General features: G+C 37.3%; 1 protein-coding gene across 1 annotated transcript in view; it reads left to right on the top strand.

The window, feature by feature from the left end:
• LOC139718002 (double zinc ribbon and ankyrin repeat-containing protein 1-like) overlaps positions 1-18,773 on the top strand; it is a 76,038-nt gene that overhangs the window by 12,751 nt on the left and 44,514 nt on the right. The window contains exons 4-12 of the mRNA XM_071629490.1: positions 2,248-2,377; positions 4,722-4,904; positions 7,410-7,510; positions 8,770-8,887; positions 11,082-11,195; positions 12,573-12,674; positions 13,706-13,828; positions 14,466-14,624; positions 18,073-18,286. Coding sequence (XP_071485591.1) covers positions 2,248-2,377; positions 4,722-4,904; positions 7,410-7,510; positions 8,770-8,887; positions 11,082-11,195; positions 12,573-12,674; positions 13,706-13,828; positions 14,466-14,624; positions 18,073-18,286 — 1,244 coding nt within the window. The remainder of the gene's footprint in view (positions 1-2,247; positions 2,378-4,721; positions 4,905-7,409; positions 7,511-8,769; positions 8,888-11,081; positions 11,196-12,572; positions 12,675-13,705; positions 13,829-14,465; positions 14,625-18,072; positions 18,287-18,773) is intronic.

Below are 18,773 nucleotides of genomic sequence, written 5' to 3'. Positions count from 1 at the left end.
TCAAGATATTGAGAAATGCCTCCATCTCTCCCTCTCCCTCTCTCTCTCTCTTACCTTTCCTGTCTTATATGTGACCGTGCATCACAAAATGAACAAAAAATGGCACACACTGATTTTGCGTGAGGGCTGAAAATACGTGAAATGGGTCAACCTAGCCAATATTGACTTTTTCATATTTTCTAAAAGAGCAAGTCTTCTTTTACATTGTGCTAAAATTTGGGGTCATAAAACGGGCGGGAAAGTGTGTTTTTTAGCAGTTTATCTCGAACATTTTTTGTAGAATAGTGTGATTTGGTGTGTCTTTGTAGTCCCTTTTTCATTTCTGAAAAACCTTGTACACACTCTTCACTTTCAACTCTAATAACTTTTGAAAAGATAGTGCTACTGCTTTGAAAGTTGGCATTAATTATGGACAGAATGTGTAAATGAGGCATGCTTAATTTCAGTTTAATCTGATCATCTCTTCATTGTTATTACTCGGGTGGTTTACTTCCTTTTTATGCCTCCGCCAACGAAGTGGCCGGAGGCATTATGTTTTCGGGTCGTCCGTCCGTCCGTCTGTCCTAGCGTCCGTACGTCCGTCCCGTTTTGTTTTTGTCGATATCTCAAGAACTGTGTGGTGGTTTTACATCAAACTTGGTATGAGGGTATATCCTGGGGGATAATACTTTGTTTGGATTTTAGGGTCATGGGGTCAAAGGTCAAAGGTCACAGGTTATTTTGTGAAAAAAAGGTTGAAAATTCATGTTTTTCTCCATATCTCGCAAATGGTTCAAGGTATCTTCATGGAACTTAGTATATGCTTGTTCCAATGGGCAGTGATCATCTAGGGAAGTTGGGGGTCATGGTTCAAAGGTCAGGGGGTCAAAGGTCAAGGTCAACTCCTCAAAATATCACTACTTTCCTCATATTTATGCAATGCCTGAAGGCTTTTTTTTTTTAACTTGATGTATACATGTATTACCCAATATATATTCTATGGGAAGTTTCTTGCCAAAAGGTCAAAGGTCAAGTGAAAGTGCTGAATTGCACTTTTTCCTCCATATCTCAAAAGTAACTCAAGGTATCATCATGAAACTTACATATTTATGCATGTTCAACCTAACAGTGATTCTCTTTGGAACTGTGCAGAGGTCAAAGGTCAAAGGCCAGGTTTAGATTATGCTATTTTCCCATTTGATACTGAAATTATGCTTTTTCTCAAGACCTTGAAAATTAGTCAATGCATAAACTTATAAAAGGGTCAAAAGTCAAGTAAAAATCATCAGTTCCCCAAATACCTGCACTCTGACATTTTAATCATTCATTCAATTGAACCTAGTTCTAGGAAAGTGAACATTCAGCACATTTGTGTCAAACCTGTCATTTTGATATTTTGCCAATTGTGTGAAACTGTCATCACACATTGTCAAGACATTGTACTATAGATCTATTAGGAGAACCATGCATTATGGCGGAGGCATATCAGTCACTGTAGCGATATATCCAGTTTTTGTCTCATTCATCGCACAGCCAGCACGGCTTGGTAAAGATTAAGCGCTTGAATAGACACTGTACTTCAGCAACCCTCTTTTCTTAGTTCACACTTTTCCTGAGTTTGTGCATTCTTTCCAATATTTAGATAGGTTAGGAGAGTCCATTTGATTTGAATAATATATCATTTTAAAGCTTAAGGTCTGCTCTTTCAGAATATAGTCTTTACTGAAAATTCATGTCTGGCGACTTTTTGTTTGCTTTGTGGTGCAGGGTGACATATTTAGTTTAGTTGCATTTCATTTACCCATTTTCTTGATAAAGGGGACAAGATAAGTGCATTTGACTGTAAAATCTTGTGGGGCTCAAGTCAAACAGAGCTGACTGAACATGGGCAGTTTACCTTAAATGAGGGACAGTATAATAGGGGCTTTATAACATGCTTACTTGTCATTCATTTTCTCAAGCATGGACCAGTAATTCGAACCACTGATCTGTTCAGTCTAAAGCTTAGAGATGTTTACTGTTGTACGCCATATATTTGGCGAGTCTAAATTTTCGCAAATCGGGAATTCCCGATGATTTCGTGAGTGGTTAAATTCGCGATCAAGTCCTGTGCTGAACAGAGAAGAGTACATGCGTATGTCAAATTCACATTGGGGATCAGAGTCTATATTTTCGCATGTCTTTATTTTCACAAATAGCACTTGACTCGCAAAATTCGCGAAATATTTTGTGTATACAGTATATTTTTCTTTATATAATTCATTGCAGGGATCAGAGCAGGGAAAGCTTTGTGGTCAGTAAGACATTCTTTGTGGAGTGGACTCCGCAGGAGGTCGATGAGACAGATGAAGAGAGTTTACTTGAGGCTGAAGCAAGGAACCAAAGCCCTGGACTGAAGGTATATAGCTCTAGAACCAATATCATCATTGCTGGGTTATTCAAACTTAATCAGGCCGGGCTTTTTTGGCTGTATGCTAATTCCCCCCCCCCCCCCCCCCCCCCCCAGATCTCGGCCATCAGAGGTGCAATCGTGACAAAATTTGGCATGCGTGACACCAACGTCATAATCTACAAGATTGCGCCATAATATTTTTTGAAACAATCGATTTTTAATTTTAATTAATTAATTATGCAAATAAGCTCAAGATCATATTTTAGCCTAATTAAAAGCATTGAGAGCCTACTTTTTGGTCTGTAAATCTGTTTTGGCATATTCAACAATTGTACATCACAAAAACTTCCAAAAGTCATTTCAATTCTTATGTATTTAATTGTTTCAGAATTTCTTATGTATTTCTATGTTTTCAACTTTTGTTTTCCCTTTGTTTTTTTATCGGAAATTGTCACTGACCACTTTTCTACTGTAATTAGCATAAAATTAATCAATGAAAGTGATCAATTGTAAAAATAATCAGGTTTTTATGACTTTCATGACGGAGCACTGTTTTCCATAGGAAATGTACACAAAATCACAAAATTGTGCCCGTTTTTGGGCGACATGCCGTTACAAAAATGGGCGTGGCTTCGTAAAAATATGCGCGGACGTTGCAAATTTGGTCTCAAAAGTTGCACGAGACTTGAACAAAAAAAATTCAAGAAGCCTCGCGACGAGATTTTTTAAAATTGGACAATCGATGCAAAAGTTATGAATTTTTTGAAATTTTTGTGTTGGAACCGCTGGATGAGGAGACTACGACAGCTTGTGAGTCATATGCGTACAACAGTATAAAGAAAATGTAAAAGAAAATTCAACATATTTCCACTTTTTTCTCATAATAAAAGAGCACTGGACTTGCCTCTTTCTACAGGCAGGGGGATAATATTACCCATAACATGTGTCGATAAGGAGTCAGGGGAATGTGTACTTTTTTCAAAAGATGGAATTTTGTGAAATTCTCTTTATATTTTCCTTATATTGTTGTACGCATGTGACATCTAAGTTATTCATACACAGCAGTAGTCTTCTCATCCAGCGGGTACTGCACAAAAACTTCAAAAATTTATAACTTTTGAACGGATTGTCTGATTTTCCTCAAACTTTCAATGATGTGTTCTACTAATATTGCTACATTCTCTCAATCCTTATGTTTATGAAGGTGAACTTGTCCTTTAATTTTGTTATTGAAATAGAAAATTACTTTAAGTAAAGTCTGAAGATATGTGTGTAAGTTGATGGAAGAGATGTGATATGACTAACTTATAAATGACCTCATCTAATCTGTATTTATGATTCTAAGCACTGTTTAATACTGTTTTGTGAAAAAAAAACCTTTGATATGATATATGTTTTTCAATATTAACTGTGTGTTGCATTTCAGTGAAATCTCTACTATTCTGCAAATATCTGTATTTCACTTTGTGTGTTGAAGTCAATTTGAATGTAGAATAGCATTTCACTCTAAGAATTAGGATAGTATTTTTCCAGAGAGTGAATTAGCAGTCTCCTTTCTATGAATCGGCAACCCCACCACATATTGCTTTAATACTTACCAAGAATTACCATGATACATAGTGCAGTTGTTACAATAAGCATCAATTATAGAACTTTACATCCATTTTTAGTTTGAAATGATGTTTGAAAGTACACACCTCATCAAGCTCAGTCATTTGTATGCACAGTGGCATGGAGCCATTACAATAAGCCAGTTCGGAGATAGCTCATGTGCACATGGGTACAAATGACCTTTCATTTTTCTCAGTTGGTTAGGCACTTCACTCAAGTCAAAGCGAGATAATGCAGCAGCTTGCCTAACGTAGCAATTTACGGAATTCGTATTCTAACAAAGCGTGTAGATGAAATGACCAGAATGGTTCGTCAATCAACACTTTGGGAAGCATTTATTTCATTGTGCTGTTTTGAATACATTAACAAACTTTTTCTGTTTTGTTAACATTGCCAAATACCAGGCTTGCTGTCAGGTGGATGTTTATCCTGGCAGGCACCATTTGTAAGGATCCATGAATAATCATAGCATTACAGATGCTTATCTCAGTGAAATTAAAAACCAACCTGTCTCTCGGTACAAATGACCTTTTTCTGCTCATGCTCAAACTGGAACCCCGAACTGGCTTATTTGCGTATACGAAGGATCACGGTACATGATGTGTGCTAAATGTTAACATGATGCAATGTAGGGTCTACCATACATTGTAGAAATGCAGTCAAAACTGTTTTTCTTGTTTTAGCAATGGAGAGATTGGAATCTGAAATTTCCACTCATTTTTGTCCTACCTGAAATTAGCTGACAACAACTAAAACAACAGCAGCACTTTTGAAGAAGGTGGTAGAAGCAGAGACAAGGAGACCTGGCTCAGTGCAGGGTTCAGAATATAGAAAGCCTACCACTGGGACGAGGTTTATGGAGAATCGCATGGGATCCAAGAAACCCAGTGTGTCACGTGGTCACAAGATCACAACAGGAAAGGTGAGATAGGATTGGATTTCATTGTGACCATTCAAGGACACTGACTTCATAATATTTTCATTTAATTGTATTTTGTCCTGTCTGCCCTTTAAGGAGGGAGGACTCACAATCATTAAAATCAGTGTATAATCTCTAAAATATGTCTGTACTTGTAAAAGAAAGAGGAAACTGATTTGAAGATACATTGTACTTCTTGCTTCATTGAAAAGTTTGCGTGAAGACTTACATTTGTATTGTCGAGCTATGTAATAAGCCAAACATTCGATTGCACTTCTAGAACGCGTCTGCAATGTTGTGCTGTCATGGTATTGCAAAGATACTGTAATTGTCTTAAAAATAAGTACAGTATGCGTTATAATAATTTCTTTGAAAGTTCTGGCATGTAAGATGAATCTTAGATCATAGAATTAAAGTGTCATATATTAGAACTAAGAATGAAAGTGTATCTGTACCCTAAATTTTAGATAAATTCTGACATTGTAGTTTATTGTGTTGGTAATGTCCTTGAGAATTCTGAAAGTGTGAGGTTGCTCTCACGCAGAGATATCAAATTAACAAGGTCAGTCTGAAATGCCTAAAATTGCCAGCGCCTTAATCTCAAACTAAGCGTAAAGTGATATTGATTGCATTCTATTGTTTGTAGTTTGATAACTTTCTGTGCAAACTGTGATGTTTGGTATTGCTTTTTGAACTTGCAGACACACACACACATATATGTGTACATGTTACGCAGCAGCAGCTAGGCCAGTGCTGCCGAATGCCAGGCCACAGTCCCACATTCTCATATCAGCGACATGTGCAATGTACACAGTTCTGTATTGTGTATACACATGTACGTATATTATGTTTGCATGTTGCTGGATTGTGTGGTCTGGCGAGAAATCGCTCTGCCTAATTTTGTGATCAATCCCCCCTGATTACATACAATGTGAATACTCGCAAGGCAGACTAAATGTTGCAGAAACGAAGGTGTACAATTTCATACCAGAAAACAAAATATCAAAATACTAAAATAGACCTCCTAATGAAATTTTGATGTCACTAAAGAAAAATTCTGGATAAATATGATGAAACCTTGTAAAGCATAGCACCCATCGAACTGTGAGAAAGGACTTAGAAGGAGGCCAAACTATTAAAGTTAACCACACCGGTGACCCGAAAATGTTTGTGTCGACAGCACACCGCTCCACCAGGGGTTAAACTAGCTAGTAGTAGTACTACAACCTACTGGTGCTATGGACTGCAAATTATAGAATTCTTGCGTAGACATAGCATCGGAATGGTGCACATACAGCCTGTACATGTAGGCATACTATGTAGAGAGTATGTAAAGCGATACCAGTAGAAAGTATTTGATGTAGACAGAGGCAAGGAAAGGAAATGTGCACACCACATGCGGCTACTGTTTTGCGATGTGGCTACTGATGCGGCAGCATGGTCGTTTGCGGATGATGAAAATTAATATTTCTCAGTTATGGGAGCTTTTTGTGATGAATAATAACTAAACTTTGCCTAGGTTACTAAGGACATGTCCTAACACCTCTCAAATTTAAATTTTTGGGTGCTAATGTACTTTAAAATTTTCACAAAAGTAATTATCCTTGATGCATGATAGTAACATTTGATACATTATGTACATGTATCCATAATCCCGTCATATTTTTTTCAAACCAGAGTTACAGATTTCATGACATTGTATGATTATATATTTTTCAGAATTATTCTGTTGTATTCATTTTCTTTAAAGGACAAGTTCACCTTCATGTACATGTGGATTGAGTGAATGCAACAATATTAGTAGAACACATCAGTGAAAGTTTGAGGAAAATCCGACAATCCGTTCAAAAGTTATGAATGTTTTAAGTATCTGCGCAATTACTGTTGGATGAGAAGACTACTACAGTGTGTGATGTCACATGCGTACAGCAATATAATGAAAATAAAAAGAGAATTTCACAAAATTTTACTTTTTGAATAAAGTGCACATTTCTTGGACTTGTTACTGATGTATGTTAAGGATAATATTCCCCATGCCTTCTGAAAGAGAGAAGTCAAGTGTTCTTTTGTTATGCGAGAAAAGTGAAAATGAGTTGAATTTTCTTTATACTTTCTTTATACCGTTGTACTCATGTGACATCACAAGCTACAGTTGTCTTCTCATCCAGCCATGACTGAACTGAAACTTTAAAAATTCATAACTTTTGAACGGATTGTCGGATTTTCCGAAAACTTTCACTGATGTGTACTAATATTGCTGCATTCACTCAACCCACATGTCTATGAAGGTGAACTTGTCCTTTAAATCTAGTATACACTTTGGTACAGCATGTAAACCCCAAGGTTCTTGTTGTGCATACAGCATGTCCTTCATCTTGTAAAAGTGTATGTCAAGAATTTCTAAATATGTACATTCATAGAACATTTCCTGAAGGTGTAAAGTTGTGATGACAACTGAATTCACATTGTCATGCTGTGTAGGACGGATTTTCACTTTTTGATTCACAGACAAGTGATTCTGGTAATGGACACAGCAAAGAGAAAGTGAAGAAGATTCCTGAAAATTTCACTCAAGCCAACAGACTGCAGAGAGAGACAGACTTCCTGAAGTGAGTTTTCATTCCTCTGCCACGAAGAGTTGCCGGAGGCATGTTCACGGGTTGTTTGTCCGCCTGTCCATACTTCTGACTGGCCGTACTTCCCACCGTTCATCCGTAAACAATTTTGTGGACAGCGTAACATAAGAACCGTTAGAGGTATCCAAATGAAACTTGGCGTATGTATGTATGAGGAGACGAAGTTGTGCCTATCAACTTTATTTTGCACATGCTGAAGGTCAAAGGTCAAGGTCAAATTCTGAGAATTTCACTATTTCACCCATATCTTTGTAATGCCTGAAGGTTTTTCTTGAAACTTAGTGTATACATGCATTACCAGATAAAGATTGTGTAGGGCAAGTTTTGGGCCATGGGGTCAAAGGTCAGAGGCCAAGTGAAACTACTAAAAATTTCACGCTTTTTCTCCATATCTCAGAAATGGCTCAAGATATCGTCATGAAAGTTGGCATATGTATGTACATTGTATGAGTGGATGAAGTTGTGCTTGTCAACTTTTGGTTGCAATGTTCAGGGTCAAAGGTAAAGGCAAAATTCTTTAGATTTTACTATTTCACCCATGTCTATTCAGCGGTGCACATTTTTTTTATTAAGATGTAATTTGTATTACCAGATAAAGATTATCTAGGGAAAGTTGTGGGCTGTGGGGTCGTAGGTCAAAGGTCAAATGAAGTACAGTAAGACCTTGATTATCTGGCCATCGATTATCCAGATTCTCTTTTAGCCAGCTTTAGGGCAAAGCCCAAATGTCCATGAATAGGGAGGTGCTGCTTGATTAATCTGCAGTAATCCATGAATCCAAAGTCCAAAGTAAAAACCTTTTTCCTGTGGTTGATAAGGTGAAGTGCACTGCTCAGGTGAGCACTGGACCCATGGGTCTTATGTTTAATGATAATATCATTTTCCTGTGTTGAGAAAATGTCTTAATATTTACCAGCAGAATGATGAAAAGAATTTATATCATGCATATCAAGAAATTATCCAAATGTTTGATGGCATTACATACACTTTGTATGCACACACCATGATTCACTGTCAGATTGATAACTTACACTTAATACCAGAAACATCTTTGTAATTTTATAATTTGCATCCTCATATATCTGTTTGATTTTGTTTCTTGACTATCATTGAAGACACTCTAAATGGTCTATTCTCTATGAAGAACAAGTAATATCTAGAATCAATTCAGGTGACTGATTTTAATGTAAATTTGTGTTAACGGTATTATGACTTTTTTCCACTCCCGGCAGGTGTATATTTTGTTTTGCTGACCGTCCTGCAGACCCATTTGCAAGGTTTTGCATCTGTTGTGGCTCACCGGTCCCACCTCTCCCTAACGTCAGACTTCCTCCTCCAGAACCTGCTCAGGTTGGAATATAAGCTTATATTAGACTGTTTTCATGGACAAGTAGATATCTGACAAGCTTGATCTTGTAGACAATCTTTGCCTTATTTATCTGTTGATTCAGTGTTCCAAAGCACTTCTATGTTTATTATTAACTTTTTTTACCCCTGCTTTGGACAATTTAACAGAGACTTAGGGTGAACATGGGTGACTTTGTTATTGCATGTCAGATGCGATTTGAAGCTTAAAGTGAAAATTTTATTGCAGACCTGTCTTGTAAATCAAATATTTTACATTAGTGATATAGTGACCATGCAGCGCATAGTGCAGTTATGTGTATTTGAGGTCATTCCACTTCTATTCATGCAGGGCAACATCAGTTTCTTGATATACCCGGTAGTCTGCAGCAAGATGCTACTGTTACAAGATGCTTGCCATTACTTCAAATTTTCTTCCATAATCTACTGTTCACTACTCTACACATGAAAATTGGTGTGATGGATACATTAAATTAATCTTTTGCTCCTTGAAAAAAGGGGCACACACACACACTCACACACACACACACTCACACACAAAAATCACCTCTTGAGCTATTTTGTACACAACTGCAGGATAACCTGTGTAGAAATTTTGCTGAATTTAACGGGTTCAAACTTTTATATTTATATATCAAGATTTGAATTTATCTCTCATGCAAAACATTACACTGCTGTGAATAGTTCAATGTATGTACACTGATTTGGCCAAAAGGTGGCGTGCTGAGTTTGCTCAAATTACATTCTAATGCTTCAGTGTTCTGCCCCATTCCATAAATACCCAGAGCAGGATTGTACGTGTAGTAGGTATTGTGTGAATGATATCATTAATTGGCCATTCATTATGCCTCCGCCACGAAGTGGTGCCGGAGGCATTATGTTTTCGGGTTGTCCGTCCGTCCGTCCGTACATCCGTATGTACGTCTGTCCGCTTTCGTTTACGCGATAACTTGAGTAATATTGAGTGGAATTTTACCAAACTTGGTTCAAGTATAAAGTATGATGAGGCAATTACTTGATTAGTTATTGGGTGAAATTGGCCAAAGGGCAAAGGTCAAGGTCAAATCATTAAATTGTATCTGTTTACGCGATAACTCAAGACGGGATTCAGCAAATTTCACCAAACCTTGTCTGAGAATGATGTTTGATGGGACAATTACTTGAATAGTTTTTGAGTGAAATTGGACAGAGGTCAAAGGTCAAAGATCAAGGTCAAATCCTAACATTTATATGTTATGTGATAACTCAAAACTGGATGAAGCAGCTTTCACCAAACTTGGTCCAAGGATGAAGTATGATGGGGCAATTAGTTGAGTAGATTTTAGTGACATTGGCAAGAGGTCAAAGGTAAAAAGGTCAAGGTCAAATGCAATAAACGTTGCTATTTCCCCCATATCCATGCAATGCCCAGAAGGTATTTTCCTGAAACTTAGTGTAGACATGTACTAGTACTGCATAAAGATTCTCCAGAGAGAGTTTCATGTCATAAGGTCAAAGGTTAGGTGAATATGTCACAATTTCACTTTTCTTGCAAATGGTTCAATGTATCTTCATGGAACTTGGTACATACGCATGTACTGACTGGCAGGGATTTTCATGGGAATGTAGGAGTCATGGGTCACTAGTCAGGGGGTCAAAGGTCAAGGTCAACTCCTCAAAATTTTACTATTTCCCTCATATACTATTATATGCAATGCTTACATTAATGTTTTTAAAACTAAAAATTGATATATACATGTATTCCCTAATGGAGATTCTCTGAGAAATTTCCAGCCAGAAGGTCAAAGGTTAAGGGTCAAAGGCCAGGTTTGAATGCGAAAAACATATATATTTTATACTGTAATGACACTCTTTCTTCATACCATGAAAATAACTCAATGCATAAACTTATAAAAGGGTCTGTCAGAAGTCAAGTAAAAATTCTCAATTCCCCAAATACGGGTACCTGCACTCTTAGACAATTAAAGCAAACCTAGTTCGAGGAAAGTGAACATTCAAGATATTTCTGACAAACCTGTCATTTCAATATTTTGTCAGTTTTGTGAAACTGTCATAACACATTGTGAAGACATTGTACCATACACCTATTGGGAGAATCATGCATTATGGCGGAGGCATCAGTCTCCATAGCGACATTTCTAGTTTTAACATTTAATTCATTATGTTTATATTCCTGCAGCTTGGTATGTGTGTTGGATGTCATTCAATGATACCACTCAATGTCTCAAAGTGTTTGGTGTGTGAGACAGATATACCTCCACAACTTGTTCCACAGGCCTCCATCAAACTCAGGGTAAGTTTTAAGAAAGACTTTCTCATGAAGGGTACCAGGGTGAGTCATGTGAAGAGATGTCCTCCCACACTCCCATGGCTCTTCATATGACTCTATCAAATACTGGATCACTGAATACAACATAAAAATCTCTTATTGATAATGCTACTCTGATGTTTCTTTTGTAAAATGCCAAATGATTTTTGAATATTCTTGTGACTAGATAGTACTCAGTAAATTGTGAGACCAACATTCTTCTACTGCACACAGTGTACGTCTTTACCTCATACATCAAGAGTTTACCAAGATATATGCACTTTACATATCAGACTGTGCATAATCTTGGTTTGGTGATGCTGCCTCCGATGTTCTGGTTTTTACAGGGTCAAATGGAGTAAACATGTTACATTTCTGGATTAATTTTCTTGAAAACTCATTAACCCGTGGAGGATGGTTTGATTTTGCTACAACATGCATTTCCCATAGACACCTGCCCGAGTATACTCGGGACTCGTCCTCAACGGGTTAAGAGATGCAGTATTGTGGAAATTACACCCAATATTGCTTTTGGTAATGCTGCTCTCAGTGTTCTGCCTTATATAGGCTCAGAGGTCATATTGTAGCTGGTGTCTTGTTGAGGTATTTCAGTCAACTTCTTATAATTTTTGGTGTAGCACTGTTACAAATTGTACTTGTTTATTTAAAAAAATTGGTTGAATATTTGAGGGTTGACTTGTCTTCACTCTACTGGCCACATTTCTTGATGGACTGAGTTTATGTTTTGTACAGTTATAACAGTCAAATCTTGTCCTGTACTAGTTTTCATTTTGCTGCCCCCATGTTTTGCCTTGTACTGAATCAAAGACCACCACCATGGTACCTTTCTTGTGTGTCCGCTTCCATCCATATTTCTTTACATTTTTTCTTCAAAATTCATATGTACTTGCATCATGATGAAATTGAATAGACCCCTTGTCCTCAGTGTTGTGCCTTTCATAGGGGCACAGATCTTACTTTGGTTGGTTTCTTGTGTGCGCCACACAGGTAGTGTTGAAATTTTGTACTCGGGTGTATTATGGTTGAATCTAGACTCCTGTTGTTTTGAGTGATGCTGCCTTCAGCATTCCATCTTTTATAAAGCCTATGGTCATATTTAGGTTGCTGACTGTATACACTACTGGACACACTTTTTGCCTGTTTTTTTGTTTGTTTAATTTTCCACTAGCATGCAGAGCTATCATGGTAAACATGTAACCCCTATACTAGAAGTAGAATGTACTTCTGTTGCATGGCAGTGGATATTTCTCGTTAGTTTAATGACTATCATTATAACTATTACTATAACTATTACTATTATTGAAATCAATGTCATTATCATCATTATCATGCCATTTATAGGACAAGCTGGTGTGTGATGAATGTGGTACAGGGAATCCTGCCAACATGGAGTACTGTGTGACTTGTGAGTACCCCTTGACAGGGGCCAGCAGGCATCTCAAGGTAGGCACTATTCAGCTGCATGCCATGGTAATCATCAATCGACAACAATGCTAATACCAGGTAGTCATATGCTCCAGGCAGATTATTTAATTCCAAAATTAAAAACAAACAAACAAACAAACAAACAATTATTTTATGTAAAATATATGTCATTCCTTAAATTTGATCCTTAGTGTTTATATATATTTTGAAGACTTATACCAAACTTGAAAGGATTTATTGTTAGTAGAAGGACATACAAGTTCAAGTGAAAGGGGTAGCCCCATGGGGGCCCAATTGTACAGGGTAGAGGCCTCCAAAGGCCTAATCTATGTGACTTTTAAACATTTTTGTCAGAGCCAGGAGTAGCACAGCTGGTATTGAAATGATCATTGTGATTGTGAGTCCCACACTCTTCAAAGCTGATTAAAGCCATGCCAGGCAGAGAATCATGCATGATATAAGGGTCATTCAGTCTTTCTTCATTAAAATCTGTTTTTCTGGAATCGTACAACTGTATCCTTGCTTGAAATGGAATCTAACATGGAATTGACATGTGTATTAAACAGTGAGGATTCTCATGTGAAACTTCACAATGATCTACATGAACTACTTGATCAGATTTTAGTAGAATATGGCACAAATCATCCTAGAGGCAATTGGATTTGGTCAGTCAAATTAGAAACACATTCTATGTAACTTTATTACTAGTACCTCTGATTTCTATAAACAATGATTTAAGATGCAAGAATCAACTTAGACACAAATAGACAGTGAACCTATTTATAAAGCTTAATTTAAAGATTTAATGTCAATATTTAGAGCATTTCAGGGACTGGGCAAGTTTTAATAAAACTTACAGGATTCTTATGTGTGCTGTAATATGGCACTGCAGATGGAGCGTGATAAACAGAGCTGCGAGGTCAAAATTTTCTACTTCGTAAGAAACTGATTAATAGAAATCCTAAAACTTGAAAATACTACAATGCCTTGCAAGTGTATTTGAATGAAAACATATTAAAGCAACATATGCTTGTCTCTTCTGCTGACAGCCAACCTACAGTCAGTATGCTGCTCCTCCAGAACCAGGGCAAAAGGGTCGGCTTTTGTGCTGCAGTAAATGTGGACGTGTCAACAACAGTGATGCCAGATACTGTGATTGGTGTGGAGCTAAGGTGAGTATCTTTGCTGTATTTACCCATTCTAAAACTGTGAGTTTGTAATCACATTGTAGCATGCCTCATTTCATTCAAAGTACTGACATGCAATGCTCTCAAGAAATATCATTTCACGTGGATTACTACAGCTGATTTTGTAATCTCATTTTGTTTTCACAGGAATATGAAACATTCCAAAAAAAAAAATCTGTTCTGTGTTGTTATTGTCAATGTTGATGACAGATATTGAAGTTATCTCAGATTGACATTGCAGTAAGAGGCTAAAAAGCAAAAATTACAAGGTGTCATGGAATGCCATTCATGTTATTACAGTAACGCTTGAAGAGATAGAACATATCCAAAATTTTTTTTCAAACCATCTTTGATGATTTAGAGTGAAACATAAGTAGATCTGGGGGGCGTTTCATCAACGAGTTCGTCGGAGGTTTTCACTGACAAATTTGCTATCAGCCAATCAGACGCAAGGATTTCGGTAGCTTTTAACAGTTGTCAGTGTAAATCACTGACAAAAAGTTTCATGAAACGGTCCCCAGATATGTCATATAAGAAATGTAAAATGCAACGTTGATATTTGTGTCCTAATCTGATGTGTTAATATGAAGTCTTATCTACATTGTATGTTGACTACCCACAGCCAGCACCAACCACATCTCTCTTGACATGCTCCCGATGCAAGGCTGCTAATCAGGCCTATTCCTCCTTCTGTCATTCCTGTGGTGTCCTCATTGAGCCTCCTCTTAGAGCTGATCCCAGAAATAGTAATATAACGGTTGGAGGAAAAGCCCCGTATCAGGTATGCACATGTGCCTTTATATCACTCAAAATCTGGAGAAAACTTTATATACTCTAGGTCAATATCATTCCATTTCCATGTACATACAACCCTTTGGTAATACAGGGGAAACTTGATATAACGAACACTGCTATAGTGAGATATCTGCTGTTATGAGGAAACTTTCGCAGTCCGAAATGTCCTTCCACACAAGTCTATGTCAAACGATACTCGTATAGCGAGATTGGCTGTTACGAGATACAATTGTAATTGCTATAATGAGATAAATTTGTGATTTTCAAAATAAAGAAAAGCATAGCTGCTAATCCTGTTATAGTGAGGTAAAGCAAAATCTTTTTGGGTAAAGCTTTACTTTGCCTGTAAGATCATGTTCGAAGATTCTATACCTACAGCATGATGCGACACAAACTATGTCTTGGTCATGTATTTTCTGCAGTGCACTGCATGTTGTACACCTACATGTGTGTGTGTGTGCGCACACATGTTTGTATACTAAATTATATGCACTGACTGTACCAGAGTATGTATGGCTCTATGCATCCATCTATCATCATGATGTAGCAGGTGTGAGGCAATCTGATGTTATGATTGGCTCTCTGCAAGGGAATTCCCAATCTTCACACACGTGTGCATAATGAAACTAGAAAAGCACTCTGAGAGCGCAGACCTCCGCCAAGCATGCAGCTCATTTCCACCACTGATCTTATTCTTCCATAGAGATATCAGTGATTTCCACCCATACGTATAGCATTGTGTGCTGAAAGTCGCCGGATTTCCCAATATAGAAGCCTTTGTTACGTCTTAAACCCTCAGCTGCACGGCGCGCCTTGCCCTAGCAGAAACTAGAGCACGCACTTTAGTGCGCGCAGCACATGCAAACCTCAAATGCAGCCTGAACTCCCAAGTTCATTGACCCTACCTGCCAAAATACCAAAAATCCTTCATAAATTCCCCCAAAATTCTCGGATCACTATCAAAAGTTAATCGTTTGATACTTGTATCATTCTTAACCTTTCCTGCAAGTTTCATCCCAATCCGTTAACTACTTTTTGAGTTATTTTGCACACGGACAAACTAACAAACAAACAAACGGTAAATGAAAACATAACCTCCCCCTTGGCGGAGGTAATGAATGCAAAATGTGTCTCACACGCAGAGCTGGCAAGCATTAGCTTGTTCAAGTCTTCACACACAACACATGCTTGCCAGAACCGCATACCAATGAATTCACAAACGATCATGACATGATCGCACACAATCTGTAGATTTACAAATTCAAATATTCATTAAGAAAAAATTTTTTTTTACACATAAAGGAGAGTAATTCTGTCACACACATTGCCAGGTTATGAGTATCAGTTGAAACATGATCTGTAGTCCCATATGTACAAATTCATGTTTTTATGGTATGTTAATTATGCCTACTAATATAACAAGATATCAGCTGTAACGAGGAAAAGTGGACAGTCCCGACCTTCTCGAGTGTCCCCTGTATACATACATGCATGCAAACATTCCTAGAGTGATCAGTATAAATACTTGTGTATGTACATATATGTTTATGATGATGGTACAGTATACAACAGAAGTGAGTACACACCATGTGAACATTTAAAAATTTGAATATAATTCTTTAAATTGTTTGTTTTATCTCACAAGTCTCACAGAGATTGTAAAAATGACATTGAATGATATGACTTGAGACAGAAAACTAGTATTTATAACCTTAATTTTGAAATATTATGCATACTTGAGAAAATAATGGCAACAAAAGTGAGTACACCCTGTGTAATATTTGCATGGAAACATGGTTGAATCTGGAGTTTTATGGTCGACAGCACTGTTCATAATTTTCCTTAGCACAAAAAACATGTTGATATGACATAGCACTGCCTTATAATGCCCCTCTGCATTCTTTTATCTGTGTTTCACTCCTGTTTGATGACTTCTTGGAGTGGTCAGGGTTTGACTCACTTTAATTCTTGTATTCCTCTGTGCATTACTACTGGTGTGACTAGTGTGGTCAGGAGAAATCATCGAACATGCAACTGATCCCCTTGCTAACTTTTCAGAAAAGCAGTTGGTTGTGTACATGCATGGAACACAAACTCTAGGTCACTACCATGTAATATCAACATGTTTTTCATGCTAAGGAAAGTTATGGCAAATGCAGGGACCATAAAACTCCAGATTTGATCATATTTCAATGCAAATACTACACATGGTGTACTCACTTTTGTTGCCACTATTTTCATGAGATATGCATAATATTTCATAATTGAGATTACGAATACTAGTTTTTGCGCCAATTCCTATCACGCCAGGTCCATTTTACAATCTCTGTGAGACTTGTTATTTAAAATCAGCAACTTGAAGAATTACATTCAAATTTTTAAATGCTCATGTGGGGTGCACTCACTTCTGTTGGATACTGTACGTATTCATTTACATCATCTACAGTAATAAATGTATTCACCCAGCAGCTCATTTGATATTGCCCCTCAATCACCTCTTCAAATTAAGTGAATATGACCATCATAGATTCATTACCCAAAAATTAGAAAATTTATTAATAGATTGTTGAATAGGAACAAGACCCCTTACGCTTCATTTACAAAGTGTTTTTCCAACTTTCCAACACCAGTGGTGTTATGACAAATAAGCAGTTGTGTCATTGGTGTTGCTTTAGGAAAACAAAAATGTACCACAAAGTATACAAGGATACCATAATATTTTGTCAGAAATGGTATGCAGTATGCTTTAACATGTTCAGTATATTTCTGTATATTTTTGTCTGACTCAAGATTTTATCCCTTTTTTTTTCTGGCAACACCAAATTTGCCATAATTTCTTTATTTTAAGGATCTCATGACTCCCTTTGTACAAGTTTACATATTGCACCCTGTAAAGTGGGCTAATGTACCATAACTTTAGAAAAAGGAATTATACTTGAACAGAACATAAATGGGGGTGATGCTTCCACTGTCAAATTATGTTCAACAACTAATAAAGTTGTCATGGTTGTAATGAAGGCACTGTTTAACATTGTAGTGGCTCACTTTTGGAAACAAACTTTGCAGACATATGAAGATATTCAAGTGTATGAAAAGAACATAATTATTCAAACATTTTGAGAATGATGCTGTCACTATCAAGAGATATGTGAACAAATATCACCAAACAATTGACTTAGGGGTTACTTTTGTGGGGAAATGCTGAATATAAGTCCAGCCAATCACAGATATTCACTTCCTTTAAGCAGTTAGCATACAATGTAAATTTATATTTGACCCAGTAGCTTCATATTTACACCAAAGACTGGGAGTGTTTTGGACCATCCGGCTCAGATTTTTCAAATGGGGACATTGTCAAACAGTGTCTATAAGCTATGTATGTAGTTAAGTTTTCATCCTCATGTTTGTCCTGTTTGTGTGTCCTTCATATTTAGGTTGTGGACAAGAATGAAGAGCCATCATGGGTTCCAATGACCACACCCAAGAAAGAGCCCCCCAAAGCCTCAGCTTCCACTCAGACAGCAGGCATCTTCTACCCCTCCATGCAAGAGATGCACAAAAGGGAGGCAGAGCAGCAGGAGGCCAAGAACAAAATGGACTCAATGAGTGACCGTAAACTGACCCTGACAGCAGTTAGTCCAGGCAAAGGTGATCTTTCACACTAGTGTCTAGGGTTTTAATCCAGTAAATTGACACCTACATCCTCTGAAAGCAAGTGGCATTTTGATGTTCCATGTGTATGCAGTAGACTGGAAACTAGTACTTCCTCCATTCCTTTTACTACTGCTACAATGAATCTTGCTACTTCTCTTTTCATGGAAGGTGTGCGTCAACTACCTGTACACTTGAGGAAAACCTAGTACAAAAACAACAACCCCCCTAAAAAAATTATGTATATTTGTGAAATGTGTGTGTGTGTGTGTGTGTGTATGTATGTATGTGTGTGTGTGTGTGTGTGTGTGTGTGTGTGTGTGTGTGTATGTGTGTGTGTGTTGTTTTGTTTGTTTTGTTTTTTCCACCTCCACCATTTTCTTTTTGCCAATGTATGGGCTGGTTCACAGCTTGTTGATGAAAGTTCCAGGTTTGTGTTAACAGGACTCTTCACACTGAGCCAGTGTTTCTTCTGTGTATGAAT

This window comes from Diadema antillarum, unplaced genomic scaffold (genome assembly GCF_040938485.1).
Source record: "Diadema antillarum isolate AM-2024a unplaced genomic scaffold, OU_Dant_1.0 scf00000087, whole genome shotgun sequence".
In the NCBI taxonomy this organism is placed as follows: Eukaryota; Metazoa; Echinodermata; class Echinoidea; order Diadematoida; family Diadematidae; genus Diadema; species Diadema antillarum.
The sequence above is the reverse complement of the archived record's forward strand: the minus strand, read 5'-3'. Positions and strand labels throughout refer to the sequence as shown.